The sequence below is a fragment of the Ranitomeya imitator genome, chromosome 1 (assembly GCF_032444005.1).
Source record: "Ranitomeya imitator isolate aRanImi1 chromosome 1, aRanImi1.pri, whole genome shotgun sequence".
Taxonomy (NCBI): domain Eukaryota; kingdom Metazoa; phylum Chordata; class Amphibia; order Anura; family Dendrobatidae; genus Ranitomeya; species Ranitomeya imitator.
The window spans coordinates 450,450,480-450,475,631 of record NC_091282.1 but is presented as its reverse complement, the minus strand read 5'-3'; the positions used below and the strand labels follow the sequence as shown (position 1 = coordinate 450,475,631).

General features: G+C 42.5%; 1 protein-coding gene across 1 annotated transcript in view; it reads right to left on the bottom strand.

Annotated features, from left to right (window-relative positions):
• The window catches only part of UHRF2 (ubiquitin like with PHD and ring finger domains 2), a 133,208-nt gene that overhangs the window by 38,828 nt on the left and 69,228 nt on the right, over positions 1–25,152 (bottom strand). Inside the window, exons 3-7 of the mRNA XM_069764472.1 lie at positions 20,814–21,073; positions 12,457–12,675; positions 7,502–7,611; positions 5,439–5,625; positions 4,814–4,937 (exon numbers count right to left, since the gene is read on the bottom strand). Coding sequence (XP_069620573.1) covers positions 4,814–4,937; positions 5,439–5,625; positions 7,502–7,611; positions 12,457–12,675; positions 20,814–21,073 — 900 coding nt within the window. The remainder of the gene's footprint in view (positions 1–4,813; positions 4,938–5,438; positions 5,626–7,501; positions 7,612–12,456; positions 12,676–20,813; positions 21,074–25,152) is intronic.

The window sequence follows — 25,152 nt, the reverse complement described above, 5'->3', positions numbered from 1 at the left end:
GGGGTGCACTATCAAATTAATTCACAGAGTATGGGAAAAAGTCAAACTCATTAGGGAAGTGAGTGGGTTCACCAGATTCTCGCCTATTTGGGACAACATTTATCTACCGGAATTTAGGCAGAGGGAGGGTTTTCACTTTTGGTCTGCAGCAGGTATTAAACAGCTGGGACAGCTGATAAGTCAGGGCAGACTTAAAACATTTGAGGAGTTGCAGGAAGAATTTCAGTTGCCACGGTCTGAAGTGTTCCAGTATAATCGTATCTCTCATGCTTATCAGGCACAGAATAAAAGGGGAGCCATAGTGGTACAGATTGATCTCATGATCGACTATATCCCTAAGAATAGCTGCATGAAGGAGGCGATTTCAGAAATATATGGGTTTCTACTTTTTTCTTTCCTGGAAAAATATCCCATCTGAGCCAAAGGGAAATGGGAAGCTGAATTGGGAATAATTGACAATGATAGATGGGAGTCGGTCCTAGAATATGTGCCCAAGATATCAATGAGTGAACCTGGCAGGCTATCACAGTTATTCGTAATTCATAGGGCCTATAGAACCCCTGACAGGTTGTTCAAGGCTGGGCTTAGGCAGAACTCGGAATGCCCTCGGTGCTCACAATCCCAGGCGGGGATATTGCATATGATGTGGCAGTGCCCTAGACTGTCCTCCTTCTGGATAGTTGTTTTAAATCGTATTGAACTGGGGTATGGATGTTCTGTCCCTAGGGTTCCACTGACTTGCATATTGGGATATGTGGAGGAAATTGTTACGGACAACATGTTTAAAATAGCTATTGCACGATTGTTATTCATTGCTAGGAAATTGATCGCCAAATTTTGGATTAGAGAGGAACCTCCAACAAGAAGAGACTTTCTTAAGCAAGCGGAGCATATACTTACTTTGGAGAAAAGTATCTACACCAAAAGGAATAAGCTGGACATCTTCCACAAGCTGTGGCAACCGTGGATGGACTTGAATTAGGATGATAAATGAGAATATAGGGAACCTAGTATTCAATGGAAATATAACGGATGTTTATTCAAATGTTTGTATGATGATGGGAAGTGGGGTGGCTCTGGCTGAGGTCTCTGGGGTTGGGCGGGGTGGGGGGGCTCTTGGTCGGGGGGGAAAAAGTTATCTGTAAATGTTTAATGAAACATTGTCATGAGAAATATTCTGATTGTTTATTCTTTGCGGATAATAAAAATCTATCTGATAAAAAAAAAAAAAGAGAAGATGGAGTGGTAGAATGTAAGTCCACAAGGACAGGGTCCTCTCCCCTCTGTACCAGTCTGTGAGTATAAACTTGCTTACTGTAATCGATATCTATAACCCTGTATGTAACCCCTCATGTACAGCACCATGGAATTAATGGTGCTATATAAATGAATAATAATAATAACTTGCTTGAATCCATCATTTCCTCGTAGAATAAAGCCTCTCTTTTGTGAGGTGTGTTTCTTGCAAACACACTACAGAAGGATTTTGTGATTGAATATATTGAAGGATCGCTGCTCGTTTTGTCCAATCTGAAAGACCCCTGATATTTCAGCTTATAATCTCAATTGCGCTAGACATTACTGCTAGGATCATGTAAGGTGACCCGGTGGCAGGGGTCTCGAAGGGATCCGGTGGGCTCTCTCCACTGCAAACATGGCAGACAGTGCAGACAGGACTTCTGTGTCAAATTTGTTCTTAAGCCAGTTTTCAGTGAATTCAGAGGGAGATCCTTTTTTTTTTTCCAGGAATCCCTATTATTCTCTATTTATTCCACCTCACGCAATTTTCAAAGTCTTCTGTTTTAGCAATTAATTCAGAAATACGCTGGACTGACCTCGCCTGGATCTTCCTTACATTGACATCTTCATCCTCTTTTGTGCCCACTCTCTCTTCCACTGCACTTGTCCTTCCTGTTACTGCTTTAAGATCTGATTTGATATTAGAAATGTCCTCTTTAAGGCCACCCATTTTCTGAGTCATGGTACTTAATGCGGCTTTGCAAAAGGATACCATTGCAAATACATCTTTAATAGTGGGTTCTGGTGAATCTCCATTCGCCTCAGCTTGCTGCATAGAGTTTTCCCCCTGCTTGTCAGACGCTGCAGGTTCTGCTGGGCGCAGTTGTTCCTCTCCCTCCTTCTCTGAAAGTTCATCATCAGCAGGGTTACTTAGCATGCTGGCAGCTTGCAGCATATTAGCAGCCTCACTCTCCAAGCGAGCAAATCGCTCCAATTTAGCAGCCACTTCAAACCTCTTTGCAAGGGCTGTATTAGCTTGTGCAGCTTCTGCCTTGGCATCGGCGCCATCTTGAATTTGAGTGCTTACCAAAGCCACAGGTTCCCCAGGTCATTCTGCCAGCCAGTACACTCAGATCATTGATCCTTTGTCCTGGTGTGATAGATAAGCGTTTCAGAGCAGAGATCAAAATAAAAGCTATAAATCTCAGCAGCAGATCTCTGTGCTGCTTCCTACTTCATGCTTTGTTAGGCCACCAAACATTAAATCTTGGACTGTCAATGGCTCAGAGGGGTATTCAATTTTTATGGTACACCTAAGGGCTTGTAAGAGTGCATCTGTATTCTCCGCTGAAAATAAGTATTTCTTCCTTTCCTCAGGTAATAATGCTGTGGGATTTTCACTTGATTCAATTTCCATAAGGTTGAATAAGGGCAGTAATAGTACTCTGCACTTCTCCCCTAATTATAGCTTTCATGTCTGTTAGGAATGTGGCTTGCTCGTCCTTAAGTATTTTAGCAATACAATTCTCACAGAAGTTTTTGTTGTGCTTTCCCAGAAAATGAACATTTTTGCCAAGGTGGATCATTATGTGTTTCCTTGTCCTAGGGAAACAATATAAAAACTATATAGACTATGCTTGGACCAGGAAGGTAAGGTGCCACTGTTTAGAGCCTACTCGTGTGATCTAGGGATGGTTTTACGGACTTGATATCTGAACGGCTAGCATTCTGCTCTTCCATGGTAAGGTAGGATTGCTGGCCATGGATAACCCCCTGACCTTTAAATTGTTTGTCTCACCTGGTTTCAGATCATCTGAGTCATCAGATCCTTCTGAGCCCCATTTGCTTCCAATCCTGATGATTGGACCCAGTACCGCTGAAACGCACGCTGATAAAGCACCCTCCCCCATGCATCATTTGCTCCTGGGACAAAAGGGCCGCTGGTACTTCCAGAACTGTTATTCAGGAGTGCGCGCCGGCCTCGTGACTCCCTGCCAGAGCACAAAACTTCGAACGCTCTGGTCACACAAGAGCGCACGCCGGCCACGCGAGTCTTATTTGGCACGCATCCACCCAGAAGTATGTCCTGGAGTACGCGCTGCCACGTGTTCCTCCGATCCGGCTCAAACACTCCCTGGACTTGGCAGCAGGAGCACAGAGCCCTCTGAAGAGGAAAACGGCGGTTGCCAAGAGCACACGGCTCGGCTGGAATGCTGAGAGACCTCTTTAGAGGTATCAGCATGGCTCTTTTACTAGGGGAGGGAAGGTATGGAACCCCCACACCCACATTAAGATGTTCAGTTGTGGAGAGCTCATCTTCCGCGTCTGTCCTTGATAGGGACAGGAAAAATACTGGCAGGTGATGGTGGGAAGGGGCTATTTAACCTCTTCTGTGTTCCTGTCTCTATCAAGGATAAGAAGGACTACCTTCTGGCAGTGCCCTCAGGAGGGATGTCCAGGAAAACATGTATTTAAACGGCAGAGAAATGTTTTACCTCACAGAAAGAATCAGCTGTGATCCTGTGCTGTAATGTATGTATACTCATTTGCCTCCTCCCCTGCCCAGGAGCTGTGGTATGATCAGACCATGTCCCTGCATGATCAGCCATTAAACAGCACACAGCAGGGGCACATTTATAAGATTATCTCAGCACAGGGACATTTTTTTATTTATTTATTTTTTAAACACATGCAATTGTGGAATTTTTTTTAAAAAGAAGTATTAATTAAAGGGGTTGGCCACTTTTCGGACAACCCCTTCTCAATCCCTATGTTTGCCCCCCTCCCCCCCATAAAATAATAACACCTGTACTCACTTCCCATACGGTTACAGCTGTTTTGGCACTGGCTCTCCTGGGGATCACGGGACATTGTCACACGATATCTGTGGTCAGCACTGGCTTCACTCTCCCCGCATTCAAACCAATCACATACACCCAGAGGAAGTGAGCTGCTCCTCTCACTTCCTCCATATTTATGCAATACTTCTGAAGGCAGGGGGAGTATAACGTATGACAATGTCACATGATCCCAAGGAGAGCCAGTGCCGACACAGATGGAACAGCGTTGAATTGAGGAATCGAGAATAGGTGTAGTTTTATTGGGGGCAAACAAATGGATAGTGAAGATGTTTTCAGAGTAACCCCTTTAAAGTATACTTTGTTCATGGGACAACCCCTTTAAAAGCACATAACATATGTAAATGTAACAAACTGAATATACAACACACTTCTTCCCAGCTAACTAGCTACATTACGCAATAAGTCTATTGAATGAAATAGGTCAGGTTAGAAAACAGGCCTTTAAAGGGGTTGTCTGATTAAAACAAGCTATCACTTGTTGATTGATTGGGATGCACCACATGTGTGATCTATGCTCCATTCTTTCCCTATAGGACTGCGGAGTTCTGTGCTTGGCTTTTCCAGCAGGCCCATAGGAAATAAACAGAGCGGCCACCTGCCTCACTATTTTGCAGCAGAGATTAGCGTTCCCCATCTGGGATAAAAGTTCCCTGATCTGCTGAATGGTGCGGGTCCCTGTAGATAGGCGATGGCTTGTTTTAAGTATACATTACCTTGCCCCAGTCTCTTTGGCTTTCGGTGCTTGCCGATGGCATCTTTGCCTTCTTTTTACTTTGCTTCAGTTTTTCTCCAGCTTTCACCACCTCGGTTGAATCATTTTTGCAAGAAGGACAATACCTGAAAGTAGATTTGTCTTGTGAGATTAAAAAAAAAATGCAAAAAAATGTTTAAGTAGACAAATTATCTGTTTTAACTATATTTATCCACTATCTATTTTAATTACAAGTACATTCCATGACCCCAACATAAAAGGAAACATGAGCTTTGGAGCCCTCATCCTTGCCAATCTGATGTTTCCATTCTATTCCTCATTTCAGATCAATTTCTATGTCACATAAGCCTCACAAATTAGCTTCAATCAAGAACAACGCATAGCTATATACATCATTATGGACATTAAAATAAGGACGATATTCTTCTATATAGACTGTGAACCAATATCCATAAATGCTCCCAACTTGGCAATAGCTATTGTGTCCTCCATACTAATACAAAGTTACAAACATCTCTTCCATACATGTGTAAGGAGCAGGCACATTTCACTCCCACCAATATACAATTTCAAGAGGCTCTCTTTAAACAGGATAGAATTAAAATAGCATGAAACAAAGAACTTGCCAGTCTTCATCTTCAGGAATTTTGGACAGCGGAGGATTTAGGCAGTATATGTGGTAAGCCATATTGCATTCATCACATAAAAGTTGCATATGTGCATCCTGCTTTCCTCCACATAAATAACATGAGCAAAAACGGCATTCTGCATTGGGGTCTGCCTTGCAATGTTTACATTCTGGACCACTCTTCCCTTTAAAAATAGTAAAATAATCAGGTAAACTTCACTGTTTGGTTAGTGACTTTAGCTCTTCAATGAAATTACAATTCAATAGATTTATGTGAAGAAGGAAAAAACGAGACGCATACAACAGAAAATGATTGCAATTGTCAGCGTGAAAGTGTTGGTTTTCTTTTTTGCAAAATGTATGTTTGGTATGTTCATGTGCGCATCAATTTTAACCACTTAACAGCCCCTGGAGCTTTTTTCGGTTTTGTGTTTTTGTTTTTCGCTCCCCTTCTTCCCAGAGCCATACTTTTTTTTATTTTTCCGTCAATATGGCCATGTGAGGGCTTATTTTTTGCGGGACGAGTTGTGCTTTTGAATGACACCATTGGTTTTACCACGTCGTGTACTATAAAACGGGAAAATAATTTCAAGTGCAGTGAAATTGCAAAAAAAAAAGTGCAATCCCAAACTTGTTCGTTGTTTGGCTTTTTTTTTTTTTGCTAGGTTCACTAAATGCTAAAACTGACCCGATATTATGATTCTCCAGGTCATTACGAGTTCGCAGATACCAAACATGTCTAGGTTCTTTTTATCTAAATGGTGAAAAAAAATTCCAAACTTTGCTTAAAAAAAAAACAAACGCTCACTGGGGTTGGATGAGGGCTTATTTCTTGTGTGCCTAGCTGACATTTTTAATTATACCATTTTGGTGTGTATACAATCTTTTGATTGCCTGTTATTGCATTTTAATGCAATATCGCGGCGACCAAAAAAAACATAACTGACGCTTTGACTTTTTTTCTCACTACACTATTTAGCGATCAGGTTAATCCTTTTTTTATTGATAGATCGGGCGATTCTGAATGCAGCGATTCCAAATATGTGTATGTTTGATTTTTATTTTTTTATTTTGAATGGGGCGATTTAAACTTTGTTTTATATTTTTTTCATATTTTCTAAAACTTTTTTTTTTTTTGGCATGCTTCAATAGCCTCCATGGGAGGCTAGAAGCTGCCATAACTCGATCGGCTCTGCTACATAGAGGCGATGCTCAGATCACCTCTATGTAGTAGAATTACAGCATTGCTATGAGCGCCGACCACAGGGTGGTGCTCATAGTAATCTGGCATCAACAACCATAGCGGTCTGCTGGAGACCTCTGGCTGTTATGCCGAGGCACCGATGACCCCCAATCATGTGACGGGGGTCACCAGTGCACGCATTTCCGGCCGGATGCGCTTGTTAAATGCCAGTGTCAAAGAGTTTGACGGCGGCACTTAACTAGTTAATAGGTGCGGGCGGATCGTGATTCCACCCGCGCCAATTGCAAGCACATGTCAGCTGTTCAAAACAGCTGACATGTCTCGGGCTTTGATGCGGGGCTCACTGCCGGAGCCCAACTCAAAGCGGGGGATACTGCCAGCTGACATACTATCCTGTCCGATGGCAGAAAGGGGTTAAAAGGAACCTGTCACTAGATTCATGTTGCCAAAAAAATGAGCAGCATAAATTATAGCCTGGCTGAGTCATTGCAGCCAACTCTGCAGTCTTTAAAAAAAAGTTTGAAAAGCAGGCTGGGAAATCTAGGGAGAGACATAACTCATCTGGTGCAGCCCTCTGCTGGTTTCTTGCCACACCGCCTTGACAGGTCTCTCCCATATGTGTACATGGAGACCTGTCAATTAACTGGAGCGAGGTGCAGAGTAGCCAGATGGAGAGGTCATCGGATTATTCAGGTCTTTTCAACCTATGCTTTCTTTGAAACGCTGCAGTAGTTTAGAGGGAAACATAGCTGGCGCTCATCTTGCCGATTCATCCTGCTCTTGGTTCAGGCAGTATGACTAATGACAAGTTCCCTTTAACGACCGAAAGAACATCATAGACCTTTTTATTGACTTACTTTTAAAATCTCCATCTCCAGATGACAGAGGATATGCTCCAGGCTTCTCTATCTTGTAGATCTCATCAGGAAAAATAACTTTACAGTCATTAATTGCATTCACAGAGCCACTGAAACAAATACACAAATATAAATCAATTAGAAGCTTAAGCTATAGCTAATGAAAAATCTGATGAAAGTTTTTCTCTCAATTTGGAGTCCCTCTACCATTAACCAATATCCACACAAACCTACAATTTAAGTCAGTAATTTCTATTTCTTCTACGGAGAACATCTATAAAGATAAATGTATTTACCTCAGCCACGTCTGTCCCAATTATAGTTTTTTTTTGTTGATTAGGTGTTACCTTTTTTTTAGTCTTGGCAAGTTACTATGGGTCTAAGAGGGAACATTTCTCCTTGCGAAGCGTGCCAAGGAAGCGTAAGGAGACTTATAGGCTATGTAATGCTCCTCTGGGAATTTTAACACCCCAAAACATGTGTCTGGAAACAGATTTTTTTTATTTGTTTTTTTTTTTTAAAGTAATCTGTCAGCAGGTTTTTGCTACCTCATCTGAGAGCAGCGTGAGAAAGACTATGAATCCAACGATGTATCACTGAGTTTGATGATCTGACGTCATTACATGCACCGACTCATGTAACTTCATGGAGCTACTCAGTTACTGATGACAAAGAACATGTCACGGCCTTTCAAGCATTGGAAACTACGAAAACCAGCAAGGGAATCTACAACTGCAAATATAGGAGAGTAGGATTTCTTTTTAATCCCCTTTATGATAAATGTAAATCCAGCAGCAATGCTTGCCATCATTTTGATGCATTCACATAAATGACATTTTCAAAAAATTTGGTTTAGCAAGAATTCGCAAATTTGGTGAAATTCTAAATTAATTAAATTTGTTTAGAATCTATTCGTTCCTCCTCATGAATAATATATATCCCAAGCAGCCCATTTATTGCAACTTTGGTGAATGTGCACATGGTGATTGACTCATCTAATATATAAAGCTGAATGTGTGTGTGTGTATGTCCGGGATTGGCATCTGCACCGTCGCAGCTACAGCCACAAAATTTTGCACAGTCACACGTCTGGACCCTGAGAGCGTCATAGGCTATGTTGTGAGGTGAAATTTTAACCCCGCGCTTTCCAATTCACCAAACAATTTTGCCCCTATCTACATAATGGGGAAAAGTGAAAGGAAAAGTGTTGGAGGCAAATTGACAGCTGCCAGATGTGAACAAGGGGGACTTAAAGAATGAGAGTGATGGCGCCAAAGAATATATACTGTACAGTTGCTAAGGTGGGGCCCCGACATGGGACACTCACCAAAATGCGCCACAAACTACCACGTGCTTGAACACATATACCACCCTCAGCACACATTTCACCACACATACACCAACCTCGCTACATAAAAGTCGAAACACAAAAGTCGCCGCTCAAAACTCACCACGCGCAAAACTCGCCACATGCAAAACTAGGCTCACGTAAAACTCGCCACACGTGCAAAACTCACCTCATGGAAAACTCGCCACACGCAAAACTTGCACACGCGGAAAAATTGCCACATGCACAGAAGTTGCAACACATGCAAAAGTTGCCTCACACAAAACTTGCACATACTCAACACGCACCACACATAAAACTCGCCACGCACAAAACTCGCCATGCGCAAAACTTGCTGCACACAACTTGCTACATTAACCTGTCACATGCAACAACACACAAAAAGTCGCTACATGCATGTCGCCACATGCAACTCAACACACACAACTTGACACATGAAACTCGCCCTAAAACACACACAAGTCTGGTATTATCCTTCAAAAATAAAAATCTGATTAATAAGCAGACAAACTACAAGAGCAACAAATGTACCATATAGGAAATACGGCAGCTGTCAGTCACATGACCTGTCTATTACAGTGGGGCAAAAAAGTATTTAGTCAGTCAGCAATAGTGCAAGTTCCACCACTTAAAAAGATGAGAGGTGTCTGTAATTTACATCATAGGTAGACCTCAACTATGGGAGACAAACTGAGAAAAAAAAAATCCAGAAAATCACATTGTCTGTTTTTTTAACATTTTATTTGCATATTATGGTGGAAAATAAGTATTTGGTCAGAAACAAACAATCAAGATATCTGGCTCTCACAGACCTGTAACTTCTTCTTTAAGAGTCTCCTCTTTCCTCCACTCATTACCTGTAGTAATGGCACCTGTTTAAACTTGTTATCAGTATAAAAAGACACCTGTGCACACCCTCAAACAGTCTGACTCCAAACTCCACTATGGTGAAGACCAAAGAGCTGTCAAAGGACACCAGAAACAAAATTGTAGCCCTGCACCAGGCTGGGAAGACTGAATCTGCAATAGCCAACCAGCTTGGAGTGAAGAAATCAACAGTGGGAGCAATAATTGGAAAATGGAAGACATACAAGACCACTGATAATCTCCCTCGATCTGGGGCTCCACGCAAAATCCCACCCCGTGGGGTCAGAATGATCACAAGAACGGTGAGCAAAAATCCCAGAACCACGCGGGGGAACCTAGTGAATGAACTGCAGAGAGCTGGGACCAATGTAACAAGGCCTACCATAAGTAACACACTACGCCACCATCGACTCAGATCCTGCAGTGCCAGACGTGTCCCACTGCTTAAGCCAGTACATGTCCGGGCCCGTCTGAAGTTTGCTAGAGAGCATTTGGATGATCCAGAGGAGTTTTGGGAGAATGTCCTATGGTCTGATGAAACCAAACTGGAACTGTTTGGTAGAAACACAACTTGTCGTGTTTGGAGGAAAAAGAATACTGAGTTGCATCCATCAAACACCATACCTACTGTAAAGCATGGTGGTGGAAACATCATGCTTTGGGGCTGTTTCTCTGCAAAGGGGCCAGGACGACTGATCCGGGTACATGAAAGAATGAATGGGGCCATGTATCGTGAGATTTTGAGTGCCAACCTCCTTCCATCAGCAAGGGCATTGAAGATGAAACGTGGCTGGGTCTTTCAACATGACAATGATCCAAAGCACACCGCCAGGGCAACAAAGGAGTGGCTTCGTAAGAAGCATTTCAAGGTCCTGGAGTGGCCTAGCCAGTCTCCAGATCTCAACCCTATAGAAAACATTTGGAGGGAGTTGAAAGTCCGTGTTGCCAAGCGAAAAGCCACAAACATCACTGCTCTAGAGGAGATCTGCATGGAGGAATGGGCCAACATACCAACAACAGTGTGTGGCAACCTTGTGAAGACTTACAGAAAACGTTTGACCTCTGTCATTGCCAACAAAGGATATATTACAAAGTATTGAGATGAAATTTTGTTTCTGACCAAATACTTATTTTCCACCATAATATGCAAATAAAATGTTAAAAAAACAGACAATGTGATTTTCTGGATTTTTTTTTCTCAGTTTGTCTCCCAGAGTTGAGGTCTACCTATGATGTAAATTACAGACGCCTCTCATCTTTTTAAGTGGTGGAACTTGCACTATTGCTGACTGACTAAATACTTTTTTGCCCCACTGTATGTGCATGTGTGAGCTACTATATACTGCCAGGAGGGAGGGCTTCCTGTTGGCTGGGGATTTATCAGGCTGCCAATTTAGCTTACAAATACTGAGGTAAAAATACTGACCAAATAACGTGTGAACGAGGTCTAATACAGGAGGAGATGACAAACAGATATATACTATATACAGGAGGAGATGACACACAGGTATATACTATATACAGGAGAGATGACAAACAGGTATATACTATATACAGGAGGAGATGACACACAGGTATATACTATATACAGGAGGAGATGACACAGGTATAAACTATATACAGGAGCAGATGACACAGGTATATACTATATACAGGAGGAGATGACACACGTATATACTATATACAGGAGGAGATGACACAGGTATATACGATATACAGGAGGAGATGACACAGGCATATACTATATACAGGAGGAGATGACACACACGTATATACTATATACAGGGGAGATGACATACAGGTATATACTATATATAGGAGATGACAACCTAGTATATACTATATACAGGAGGAGATGACATACAGGTATATACTATATACAGGAGATGACAACCTGGTATATACTATATACAGGGGAGATGACATACAGGTACATACTATATACAGGGGAGATGACACAGGTATATAGTATATACAGGAGGAGATGACATACAGGTATATACTATATACAGGAGGAGAGGACACAGGTATATACTATATACAGGAGCAGATACACAGGTATATACTATATACAGGAGGAGATGACTTACAGGTACATACTATAAACAGGAGGAGATGACATACAGGTATATACTATATAAAAGAGGAGATGACACAGGTATATAGAGAAGATGACATACAGCAGGTATATACTATATACAGGGGAGATGACATACAGGTATATACTATATACAGGAGATGACATACAGGTATATAGTATATACAGAAGAGATGACATACAGGTATATACTATATACAGGAGGAGATGACACATGGGTATATACACAATATACAGGAGGAGATGACATACAGCAGGTATATACTATTTACAGGGGAGATGACATACAGGTGTATACTATATATAAGGGAGATGACAAACATGTATATACGGAAGTGAAAATGAGGGGTGTGAGGTGAAAATGAAAAGGTGTGAGTGCAAAATGAGAGGAGTGAGGGAAAATAGTGGAGTGATCGGAAAATGACAGATGTGAGGTTGAAATGACAAGTGTTAGGGGGGAATGAGAGGAGTGAGGGAGAAAATGAGAGGTGTAAGGGAGAAAATGAGAGGCATGATGGGAAAATAAGAGATGTGAGGTGCTATAACTAACCACAGATATTTACTATGCCCAGGCAACGCCGGGCTCTTCAGCTAGTCCTCTATATAGTTGATGCAAACTCCATTTTCACAGTCATAACTTACCCCAACAAAATTTTCACAAACACTTCTTTATTAGTTCTTGAATTTTCTTTTAAGTCTGTTATTTCTGCATCAAACCAGAAACCACGTTCCTCTGGCGTTTCAATATTGTAGTTCACCATAACCACAGCACCAACTTTCAGATCACTCCACTTCAAAGTAGTTCTCGCCCTGGGCCGCATATTGCTGGTCTCAATTTCTACGATTCCATTTTCAGGATAACTAAGACAAAAGATTTTTAGAAATTGACGTCAGTAGGATCAACCCTTCAAGCCATCTATATTAGCATATAGGTCATAGGAAGCTGAATCGACTGATACATTGATATCTGCGATCTGATGTCTTATTCCAGAGAAATTTACATTTTTCCTATAGGTGAATGAACGTGTAAAAAAAAATTAGAACTACATTTCAAATGACCTAAAGATTTAAGGATAACTGGTCATAAATCTCTGTATTGGCACACTTACAACTCGTCTGGGATTCCCAGAAAAAGAGTACATTACCGGAAGTGTGAGCAAATCTCTAGGGCACTGACCTTCTGTATAATATGACCAATCCCTGGTGTTGGGGTATGAAAAGTGTCTAGTCTGGAAGACTCAGCTGAGGTCTGTGTTATGGGAAGTAAAGTCTCATTTCAGCTACTTATTGAGGGGGTCTAGTCTGTGGTCACATATTTTAGGGGTTTTGGTGCAAGATCTGTTGGCTGTATTTATTTAGGTGGTGTGATTTTTTTTTTTTTTTTTTTTTACGGGGGTTGATGTTGTGCGCATTTGATTAGGGGGGCCTGTTTACAATTTTGGCTATGAAGATGTAGCTATATATTGCCATTAATGATTCAAATGTGGTAAGTTAGGGCGTATCACATGGGCAACGTATAACGTAAATGGATAGTTGGCAAGTAATTTTCTTAGAAATAATTTTGATATGACAGATATAAATCAGAGTAGCTGCTTCCCTTATTTACATGCATGCAATACCTTTTAAATGCCATCTAAAAATCTATAACTCTCAGATCGTGTTTGTGAACTATCCGGGGGATATCCTCCTGATCTTGGATTGCAGGCTCAGGTGTAAAGTGAGCAGAATCTCCACAGGGGCATTATAAATATCCTGATTTAGTATATACCGGATGAACGTCATTATGGCAATGATGACCGTAATGGCTCAGTCATTAGTTACTTTCCATTGAAAGCACTTCACATATGTAGTAATTGATTGAGGCTGTACCAAACTATCCTCAAACAATGAGGTATAATTAGTACATTTTCTCGTAAAAATAAATATGTAACGTTAATTTAAAATCACTAGTTTATCTAATGTGTACACTAGTTCAGGCAGCCCAGCTCATATGGGGTATGTATTTTGAAGGTGCACATGCCAGTAGTGCTGGCCACATCACATTTTAGAACGTCTCAAGAGGAGGCGGGACAGCAGACAGCAAGTTTGCCTTAAAACAACTCAATTTTATTTTATAGATCCAAAAAACACTGCATGTCACAGACCCTTCATCAGGTTTTTATTAAATAAACCAAGTGCTAGAGCGTCACGGACCAACGTTACAAGAAATCTTTACACATGCAGTCTTTTTTCGGGACCTGGAAAATAACATGTTGCATTAGTATGCTAGGGCTACAGCATGCTTATACAATGTAGTAAAAAAAGATACTGCAGCTAAATTGTAAGGCTGGGTTCATATTGCGTTAGTGCAGTCCGTTCATTGCATGCGTTAAATGGGCTCCACCAACGCTAGTGCCTTTTAAAGAAAGCGTTATGCAATCGCAATAGTGCAGATGGTCCACCTACGCTATCGGTGATGGACCCGGAAACGCTGCAGACTGCGTCCGAGGGTCAGGCACAGAATGACAGCACATCGCTAATGCATGCCGATTATGACATGCGTTAGCGATGCGCTACATAATGGCAGTCAATGGGTGCGCTAACGCATCCGTTACATAGCGTTAGTGCCGCTGTGTAACGGATGCAGTCAGCGCATTGCCATTGACGCAATGTGAACCCTGCCTAACATAACATACAAGCGACCATTTATGATCAGGAAATAGAGTAAGGCACATTAGACAAAACTGTGAGAGGAGATAGAATAGTACTCTTAAAGGAAATCTGTCAGTACACACAACTATCCTAATCCATTTATATTGGCAGGTAGGTCATAGGAAGCTGAATAAAATGATGCCTTGATATCTGCGGTCCGATGTCTCATTCCAGAGAAATCCACGTATTTCTTACATGTAAATGATCTGTTAAGATCTATGGGCCGAATACTGATCTCCCTGAGAATTTGCCTACATAGCTAATTTTAAATAAAAGGGGCATTACAAGTGTGATGGGTAATGGCCGCTCTCTGTATGGCTAGGTTCACATTGCGTTAGGGCAATCCGTTTAGCGCGTACGCTAGCGGACTGCGCTAATGCAATGTCCCAAAAGGGATAGCGTTTGGCGATCCCGCCAACGCAGATACCCAATCTGCGCTAGCGAGGAATGGACCTCGGACGCTGCAAACAGCGTCCGCGGTTCGTCCGAAACTAACGTGACATCGCTAGCGCATGCCAAAAATGGAATGCGCTAGAGATCCGTTAGCACATTGCAGTCAATGGGTGCGCTAATTGCGACAATTGCTCCATGTAACGGAGCCTGCTAGCGGACACCCATTAACGCAATGTGAACCTAGCCTATCTCACTTCAAATCTGTGTGTGATTATAGCGGACATCTGCAGGTTCTTCTCAGTGCTTCAGATTCCATCTCACAGGTAGCCGCTGCTGCAATATAGTTGCAAAACAGCTCAGCTGTGAGCTGCAGCAAATGTTTTGTAAGGAGACAAAGTTCAGTTCTACTGCCCTGTCCTAGCTACAGGCCTCACACTGGGGGTATTAAAAATAAGTTCTGGAGGCAGATGTTCATGCAGATCAGTGTTGGGCCCAGAGTTCTCAACAGCTCATTTACATTTAAGAAAAACGTGAATTTCTCTGGAACAAGACATCGGATTGCATACATTAAAGTATCATGTTAGTCCACATCCTATGACCTACATGCCTATATAGACAGCTTAGGAGGGCTGAGCCCCCTAATGTTCTATTTCCTCACGTTACTGCAGTTAAATGGTCTCTTGCTTTTTTACGACATTGTATGAGCCTGCTGTAGCCCTAGCAAACTAATGCAACATGGTTTCTTTTCGAGCTACTTCTGTGCTGCTGCCCAATTTTGGAGTACTTTACTACAGATTCTTTTACATTACCATGGAAACCGTTCTGTACAGGTTTTTATTACAATAATGGCAATAAAAAATAGAGCTTAAGGGTATGTGCAAACGTTGCGGATTCATGTGTGGATTTTTTTGTGCAGATTCAGAAAAATCCGCAGGTAAAACGCCCTGTGATTTACCACGGTTTTTGTGCGGATTTCACCTGCGTTTTTAAATCTGCGGATTCCTATAAAGGAATAGGTGCAAAACGCTGCGGAATCCGCACAAAGAATTGAAATGCTGCGGAAAATAAACCGCAGCGTTTCCGCGCGGTATTTTCCACAGCATGTGCACTGCAGATTTGGTTTTCCATAGGTTTACATGGTACTGTACAACGCATGGAAAACTGCTGCGATTCCGCGGCGTTAAATCTGCTGCGGATCCGTAGACAAATCCGCAACGTGTGCACATACCCTAAAGCTTAACCAGTTCATAGTATTTATCTACAATTGTAGCAAGCAACCAGATTTACAAAATAAAAAATTTAGTTGTGCATATAGTGCTTATAAATAATCAGTAACAAAGATACCATAAGGCTTCTTTCACACTTCCGTTTTCCAAATCTGCACAGGATCCGTCAAGACGTTGAAATGATGGATCCTGTGCAGATTGTGGAAAACGTGTGCACTGGGCCCGTCTTTCTGACGGACCCGTCGAGGCTATGTGCACCTGTTGTGTATGCGTCTTTGCAGCGGAAAACCGCTATAAAAACACGTACACAACACAAACCAGGTTTAAAAAAAAAAATCACAGTATTCTCACCTACTAGGAAGTAACGCTAGCTGCCGGGAGCATCGGCGACGCTGCACGGGACTCCGGTACGTGAGGATATTGCAATTTTTTATTATTATTTTTCACATTCTATCTTGTTAGTAAAAAGAGAAAGAGCGAGCGAGAGAGAATTTCCCTGATGGGAAATTCTTCCACCCATGCTCTCTTTGAAAAGGCGGGACCCGTCGCTGGATTCCTGCTTTTCACAGTCAGCGACGCATCCTGCGCCAATAGGCTTCCATTGTAGCCAGTGACGGGCAGCGCAGGATGCGTCGCTGACCGATTTTCCGACGTGCAGAAAAAAAGTTTTTTTATGCAGGATCCAGTGAAAGACGGATGAAACGGATGGCCATCCGTCATAATCCGTCGCTAATACAAGTCTATGGGAAAATGTCTCAAAAAATGACGGATTGTGACGGGAGCTGAAAGACGGAAGTGTGAAAGATGCCTAAGTAGCACCTGGCTTCAAGTCAAGAGGGCGGTAATTGGGAATCTGAGCAGTCAAAGACCAGAGTGTGCAATTACAGTTGTCTTACTGATGACTGACCCCAGAGCTACCAAGTTGGCTGTAAGCAAAGGGCTGCAGGGAAGCCAAACATCTAGGTAGACTGCGGAATATGTTTAGAATAGTTTTTACCTGCAGATGACCACTTTGGCTGCAGGTAAACACTCTTCTCACTTGCGATGAAATCGGACGAATACAATCCGATTAAAAATCGGATTGCATTGGGACCAATGTTATTCTATCATTGTGTGTTCTCTGCGTTTTTTTCAAGCTCGGATCGGATCATGATCGTACTGGAGGAAAAAAAAAAAAGCACCATGATGCGATTGTAATTGGAAATCGGATCGCATTCGGCAATAGAAGTCAATGGATGCGGGGGCATGAGAGTCCTGTCCGATTTTTACACACTAACGTCGTTTGAAAAAACAGTAATTCAGCAGTTGCGTACAGTAAAATCACAGCGGGATCAGATAGGACAGAATAGATAGATTTCATACCATATACACACACATAGAATAGATATAGAGATGTCAGTGACTTATACTATTAGTATAGTTTGTGTGCAGCTTACTGTACATGTACTGTATATACTCGAGTATAAGCCAAGATTTTCAGCCCATTTTTTGGGGGCTGAAAGTCCCCCTCTCTGCTTATACTCGAGTCATACCCAGGGGTCGGCAGGGGAGGGGGAGTGGGGGCTGTGTAGTTATACTTACCTGCTCCGGCGCCTTCCCTGCTTCTTCCAGCGCTGCAGATTCTTCCTGTACTGAGCGGTCACATGGTACCGCTCATTACAGTCATGAATATACGGCTCCACCTCCCATAGAGGTGGAGACGCATATTAATTTCTGTAATGATCGGTAACTGTGACCGCTCCATACAGGAAGAAGATGCAGCGGTGGAAGAAGCAGGGACTGCAGGGACCGCGCCGGGAGCAGGTAAGTATACAGGCAGGGGAGCGCTGCACGATATTTACCTGCTCCTCGTTCCGTTGCGGCTCCGTCTCTAGCGTCCTCTGGCTGTGACGCTCATGTCAGAGGGCACGGTGACGTAGTCAGTGCGCGCCCTCTGCTGAGCGTCAGTGCTGGAGACGGAGCCGCACGAGGAGCAGGTAAATATTGAATGCGCCGGCGTCCTGAGCGAAGAGAGGTGAGTATGTGATTTTTTTTTTTTTTTATAGCAGCAGCATTATATATTGCACAGCTTTCTATGGAGCATCTATGGGGCCATAATGAACGGTGCAGAGCATTATATGTGGGGCACAGCTTTCTATGGAGCATCTATGGGGCCATAATGAACGGTGCAGAGCATTCTATATGGCACAGCTTTATATGGAGCATCTATGGGGCCATAATGAACGGTGCAGAGCATTCTATATGGCACAGCTTTCTATGGAGCATCTATGGGGCAATAATGAACGGTGGAGAACATTCTATATGGCACAGCTTTCTATGGAGCATCTATGGGGCCATAATGAACGGTGCAGAGCATTATATATGGCACAGCTTTCTATGGAGCATCTATGGGGCAATAATGAATGGTGGAGAGCATTCTATATGGCACAGCTTTATATGGAGCATCTATGGGGCCATAATGAACGGTGCAGAGCATTATATATTGCACAGCTTTCTATGGAGCATCTATGTGGCAATAATCAACGGTGCAGAGCATTCTATATGGCACAGCTTTATACGGAGCATCTATGGGGCCATAATGAACGGTGCAGAGCATTATATATGGCACAGCTTTCTATGGAGCATCTATGGGGCAATAATGAACGGTGGAGAGCATTCTATATGGCACAGCTTTATATGGAGCATCTATGGGGCCATAATGAACGGTGCAGAGCATTATATATTGCACAGCTTTCTATGGAGCATCTATGTGGCAATAATCAACGGTGCAGAGCATTCTATATGGCACAGCTTTATACGGAGCATCTATGGGGCCATAATGAACGGTGCAGAGCATTATATATGGCACAGCTTTATACGGAGCATCTATGGGGCCATAATGAACGGTGCAGAGCATTATATATGGCACAGCTTTATATGGAGCATCTATGGGGCCATAATGAACGGTATGGAGCATCTATTTTTATTTTTGAAATTCACCGGTAGCTGCTGCATTTCCTACCCTAGGCTAATACTCGAGTCAATAAGTATTCCCAGTTTTTTTGTGGCAAAATTAGGGGGGTCGGCTTATACTCGGGTCGGCTTATACTCGAGTATATACGGTATTTAATTATTAAAAGATAATTTTTCTGAAAAAAAAAATGGTGTGGGCTCCAGTGTAATTTTTTTGTAACCAGAAGAGGGAAAGCCGATGGCTGGAGGCCGATGATTATAGCCTAGGAAGGGGGGAGGGTAACACTCATAGAGCTTCCCAGGCTATTAATATCAGCTCACAGCTGTATACTTAGTCTTTAATAGCTATTAAATTGGGGGACCCCCCAAAAATTCCTATAATAACCAGCAAAGGCTAGGAAGACAGCTGCCAGCCAATATTAATAGCCTAGGAAGGGGCCATGGATGTAGCCCCCCCTCCTGGCAGCAATCTGAATAAACTATTCCCAATTGCTGTGTCTCAACGGACATGGAGCTGTATATCATAAGCACACGTACCTCTGTGAGCTGAAAAGATCTGTGAAATCAGAAGAAATAAATCTTCTACTCAGCTGACTGAACAGAAAGGATTTAGGCTATGTTCACACCTTGCGTCGGGTCCCTGCGGGTTCTCCCGCAGCGGATTTGATAAATCTGCAGGGCAAAACAACTGCGGTTCTCCCTGCAGATTTATCGCGGTTTGTTCCGCGTTTTCCGCTGCGGGTTTCCGCCTATACTATTGATGCTGCATATGCAGCAATATGCAGCATCAATAGTAATGTTAAAAATAATAAAAATTGGTTATACTCACCCCCTGATGTCCGGATCTCCTGGGCGCTGCACCCGGCGGTCCGGTTCCTAAGATGCTGTGGGAGAAGGACCCTTCGTGACGTCACGGTCATGTGACCGCGACGTCACCGCAGGTCCTGGTCGCACAGCAACTCTGACCGGACGGCCGCATGCAGCGCCCAGGAGCTCCGGACATCAGAGGGTGAGTATAACCAGATTTTTTATTTTTTAACCCCAAATATGGTTCCCAGGGCCTGGAGGAGAGTCTCCTCTCCTCCACCCCGGGTACCACCCGCACATTATCCGCTTACTTCCCGCAACGTGGGCACAGCCCCATGCGGGAAGTAAGCGGTTCAATGTATTCCTATGGGTGCAGAATCGCAGCGATTCTGCACAAAGAAGTGACATGCTGCGGGTTGTAAACCGCTGCGTTCCCGCGCGGTTTTTCCCGCAGCATGTGCACAGCGGTTTGCGGTTTCCATAGGGTTTACATGTTACTGTAAACGCTATGGAAACTGCTGCGGACCCGCAGCATCAAAATCGCGGCGGTTCCGCGGTAAAAACCGCTAAGTGTGAATATAGCCTTATTCTCCAGCCTCAGTCCAACTTGCACAGTCAGTCGAGAAGATTTATTTAACTCAATTTATGTAATAGCCCATCTCCTTGACTCACGGAGCTACATATGCTTAAGAAACAACTCCTCTGTCACAGTTGAGACACGTCTCGATACCTGCATTTCCTCTGACTGAAACCCGTCCTGAGGTGTGACTAGCATGGGCTGCTGTTTGAATTATGGTACGGTACTTTACAAGGGCTATTTTATATTCTTGGAGAACCCCTTTTATGGAATTCACTAAGAAAAGCAAAGAGAACCAATTATTATTTTTTTTATATAACAGTTCAGATATTTTTAAACAGCACACGACTTACTCGTCATATTTTATAAAATAAGTTACATCTTCATCATCCACATAGTCTGAGTAAGAAGTAGAAGGGGTAGTATCTGCAACATTAGCGTTCTCTCTGGAATGTTCTGGACTTAAACTTCCATTGGTCCCTTTCCAAGAGTGTCCACCTTTAACATGAGCCTTGCCATTTTTGTGTCCCTTTGTGGCTCTGGTAACATTTTCAACGTGTGCTTCAAACCAAGATCCAATAGTTACATCACGAACGTCAACTAGCTCGTTGATCTAGAAGTGAACAAAAAATAAAGTGAAAATAATGCACGCAAATGCTGCCATGTCAGGTTCTGCTTAGACTTTCAAAAGATTCTGTCAACAGTCTTGGTAGATTTGATAGAAAGACTAGCTATGCATGCAGAAACCACAACAAAATTGAAGGACACCATTTAAAGTGAATGGATCTCGTTTACCACTGTTATCTGTCACACAGCGGATTTACATCATAATTTCCATTTAAAGCAGCCTAAAACCCTCCATGCAAATTAGACAAACATCAGCCAAATCTGCCAACATTAACGAGCTTGGCCAATACCCCAATGTCACAGGCCCCACCACAGATGATTTGGGGGACCTGGCATGTCAGACTGATGATCCTACAATTCCTTAAAGGTACCGTCACATTAAGTGACGCTGCAGCGATCTAGACAACGATGTCGATCGCTGCAGCGTCGCTGTTTGGTCGCTGGAGAGCTGTCACACAGACAGCTCTCCAGCGACCAACAATGGCGAAGTCCCCGGGTAACCAGGGTAAACATCGGGTTACTAAGCGCAGGGCCGCGCTTAGTAACCCGATGTTTACCCTGGTTACCATTGTAAAAGTAAAAAAAAAAAAAAAAAAAAACACTACATACTTACATTCCGGTGTCTGGTCACGTCCCTCGCCTTCAGCTTCCCGCACTGACTGAGCGCCGGCCGTAAAGCACAGCGGTGACGTCACCGCTGTGCTTTGCTTTACGGTCGGCCGGCGCTCACAGTCAGTGCGGGAAGCTGAAGGCGAGGGACGTGACCAGACACTGGAATGTAAGTATGTAGTGTTTTTTTTTTTACTTTTACAATGGTAACCAGGGTAAACATCGGGTTACTAAGCGCGGCCCTGCGCTTAGTAACCCGATGTTTACCCTGGGTACCAGTGAAGACATCGCTGAATCGGTGTCACACACGCCGATTTAGCGATGTCAGCGGGAGAACCAGCGACGAAATAAAGTCCTGGACTTTCCTCAGCGACCAACGATCTCCCAGCAGAGGCCTGATCGTTGGTCGCTGTCATGCATAACGATTTCGTTAATGATATTGTTGCTACGTCACAAAAAGCAACGATATCGTTAACGATATCGTTATGTGTGACGGTACCTTAAGACAAAATTAACCTCCAGAGATGTTTGGCAGCAGCTCTCAGAGATTGCATTCAGCAATGCAAGCGCTCCTTTGTATGGGGGTGCTGGATGAAATAGATCTCAGCCGAACCATTGTTTGGCTGACAGTAGTGATGAGCAAACATGCTCGAAGAAGGTGTTATTAGAGCATGCTAAGGTGCTAACCGACTGTCTTTGTCGTGCTCGAAAAATATGTTAGAACGGGGCCCCCGCCTGCATGTCTCGCGGCTGTTCCACAGTCGCAACACATGCAGGGATTGCCTCACTATCATAAATAAAATGTTAATTTCTAATACTTTGTAGAGAATCCTTTGCAGGCAAGCATTGCCTAAAGTCTGGAAGCCATGAACGTCACCAATCATTGGGCTTCCCTCTTGACTCTTGCAGAATATTCCATTTCCTTGCCGTAAACTCCTGGGTTGCTTTCGCAGTATGCTTTGGGTCATTTTCCATCCATACTGTGAAGTGCCATCTAATCAACTTTGCAGCACTTGGCTGAATCTGAGCAGAAAGTATAGTCCTGTACACTTCAGAATTCATCCGGTTGCTTCGGTCTTCAGTTACATCATCAAACACTAGTGATCCAGTGCCACTAGAAGCCATGCAAGCCTATACTAACTATCACCCTGCCTCCACCATGTTTTACAAAAGATGTGGTGGTGCTTTGGATCATGAGTAGTTCCAAGCCTTCTCCACACTTTCTTGTTTCCATCATTCTGGTACAGTTTGATCTTAGTTTCATCTGTCCAAGGAATCCTTTTTTCAGAACTGGACTGTCATCTTTAGATATTTTTTTTGGCAAGTCTAATCTGGCTTATTATTGATTTGTTCTCATTTAGTTCTCGCTTTGTAGTAGACTTTGATACTGTAAAACCTACTTCCTGCAGAGTGTTCTTCACTTTGGATGTTGCGAAGGGGTCTTTCTTGACCATGCAACAGATTGTGCAATCATCCACACCTGTCGTCTTTCGTTGATGTCCAGGCCTTTTTGAGTTCCTAAGCTCACCAGTGTGCTCTTTTTTGCAGAATGTTTCGGTTATCTCTCTGTAAGGAATTTTGTTTTTTAGCCTAATTAATATAGTCTGTTCCTCTTCCATTGAGAGCTCCTTTGATAATGTTGTGGGTTCACAGCAACAGCTTGCAAATGCCACACCTGGAAACAGCTCCAGATTCTTTACCCACTTAACTAATGATGGACTAATGAGGGAAAATCCCAATTAGCCAATTGAAGTGCTTTTGAGATAATTGTCCAATTACCTCTGGTCCCTTGAAAAACAGGGAGTTACATAATAAAGAGTTGTAATTCCTAATAAGTTACTCCAATTAGGATGTGAATAGCCTTAAACTGAAGCTAAGTCTGCAGTTGAAGCCCATAATATTATTTAACTGTATCTATTAATATGGTTTTGGTAAACAGCTAAAATGCCAAAACTTGTCAGTGTCCAAATATTTCTGGTCTTAAGTTATGTTCTACAGGACCTATAGTACATAGCTCAGATATTTAAAAAAAAAAAAAAAAAGTCAGAAGTCAAATTTATAGCTGAAAATATATTAAATAGCTGGGTCTGATTTACAAGGAAACATGAAGGTTGCATGGTGAACAAAGAACATGCATATCATTTTTTTTTTCACAATATTTTTCCTCTAACATAACTATTGAACCCAACTGTATTCAGCCCTCTTGCCGCCAGAAGTGGTAGAAAAAAATTGAACAAAGGGCTGCACTCGTCTACAACAGGGTAAAACGAAAAAAAAAAATGCAGATGGCTTATATTACATCAGATTTCGGCTTGTCGGGGATGCCTGCAGGCATTTCATTTTGCAACTCTGTTTCCTGTAATTTTTACCTTTAGGACAGGCTGCCACGGACAGTATTTGTCAGAGCTGTGTGAGAAATCAAACTAGATGCACTAGGATTATTTTAGAAATTTGCATTCAAAAAGCATGCACATTTCTGTGCTCGGTTACAGACAGCAGACTCTATTCAACTGCAGGAATCAATGGTTCCACAGAATATTCTGGCAGTATAATCGGAATAAAATCTCCCTCACATTGCTAATAGGTTCAAACATGGATCCATGGCACGACTGTAAATGCCAAGTGATGGCAGGCCCTTAACATTATAAGGAAAAGTGAACAATTTTTTATACAGGTGATTTTTCATAAAGATTTAATTTTTTTTTTTACATCAATTCCCGTAGTGTAGTTAAATGGGTTGTTCACTACTGGAGAACACCTTACAAAATACTAAAGTAACCCAGATAAAGAAAATAAAAACACACACACACCTTCCGGACAAGTGCATTCCAAAAGGACCAGAGCAGTGTAATCTGGAAGTCATGGGAAATGGTTTGAGGGCTAAAAACTATCGGCGGCTACTGATAGGCTGCTACCTTCACAATTCCGTCTGATGAAAATTTCATGGCTGCAGCCAATCAGTGGCAGATGATTGGAGGGTTTCAGCTTTCAAAAGAATAATTTATACAACCAGTGGATGAATTTAACGTCCGGTTATAAGCTTTTATTTACATGACATGGATACGCGACATAACTTCTGCCAGGGAGTGTGTATCAGTCTCCTTGCTGGAAGTGCTGGACACATGCTAAAAGATTAAAGGGAATTTGACAGGAAGACTGTACTAATAAAATTAATTGTATGGCTATATAGGTCCTAAAATAAAAAGGATACCTTTATTTTAGTAATGTGATGTGCTAAAAAAACAAAACAAATCAAGGCTTGAAGTTGTGTGCAAATTAGACTAGGTGCATTGGAGGCGCAGACACTGTATTATTTTACTAAAGCAGCTAAAAGAAGTGACCTGGCTATTCCACTTGCAGTCCGGCAACTATTTAAAATATGTGACATTTATAAGAAGAAAAAAAAGCCCCTACAAAATGACTGTAAAGGCACTTCAGGATAAAGATGCTGTATGA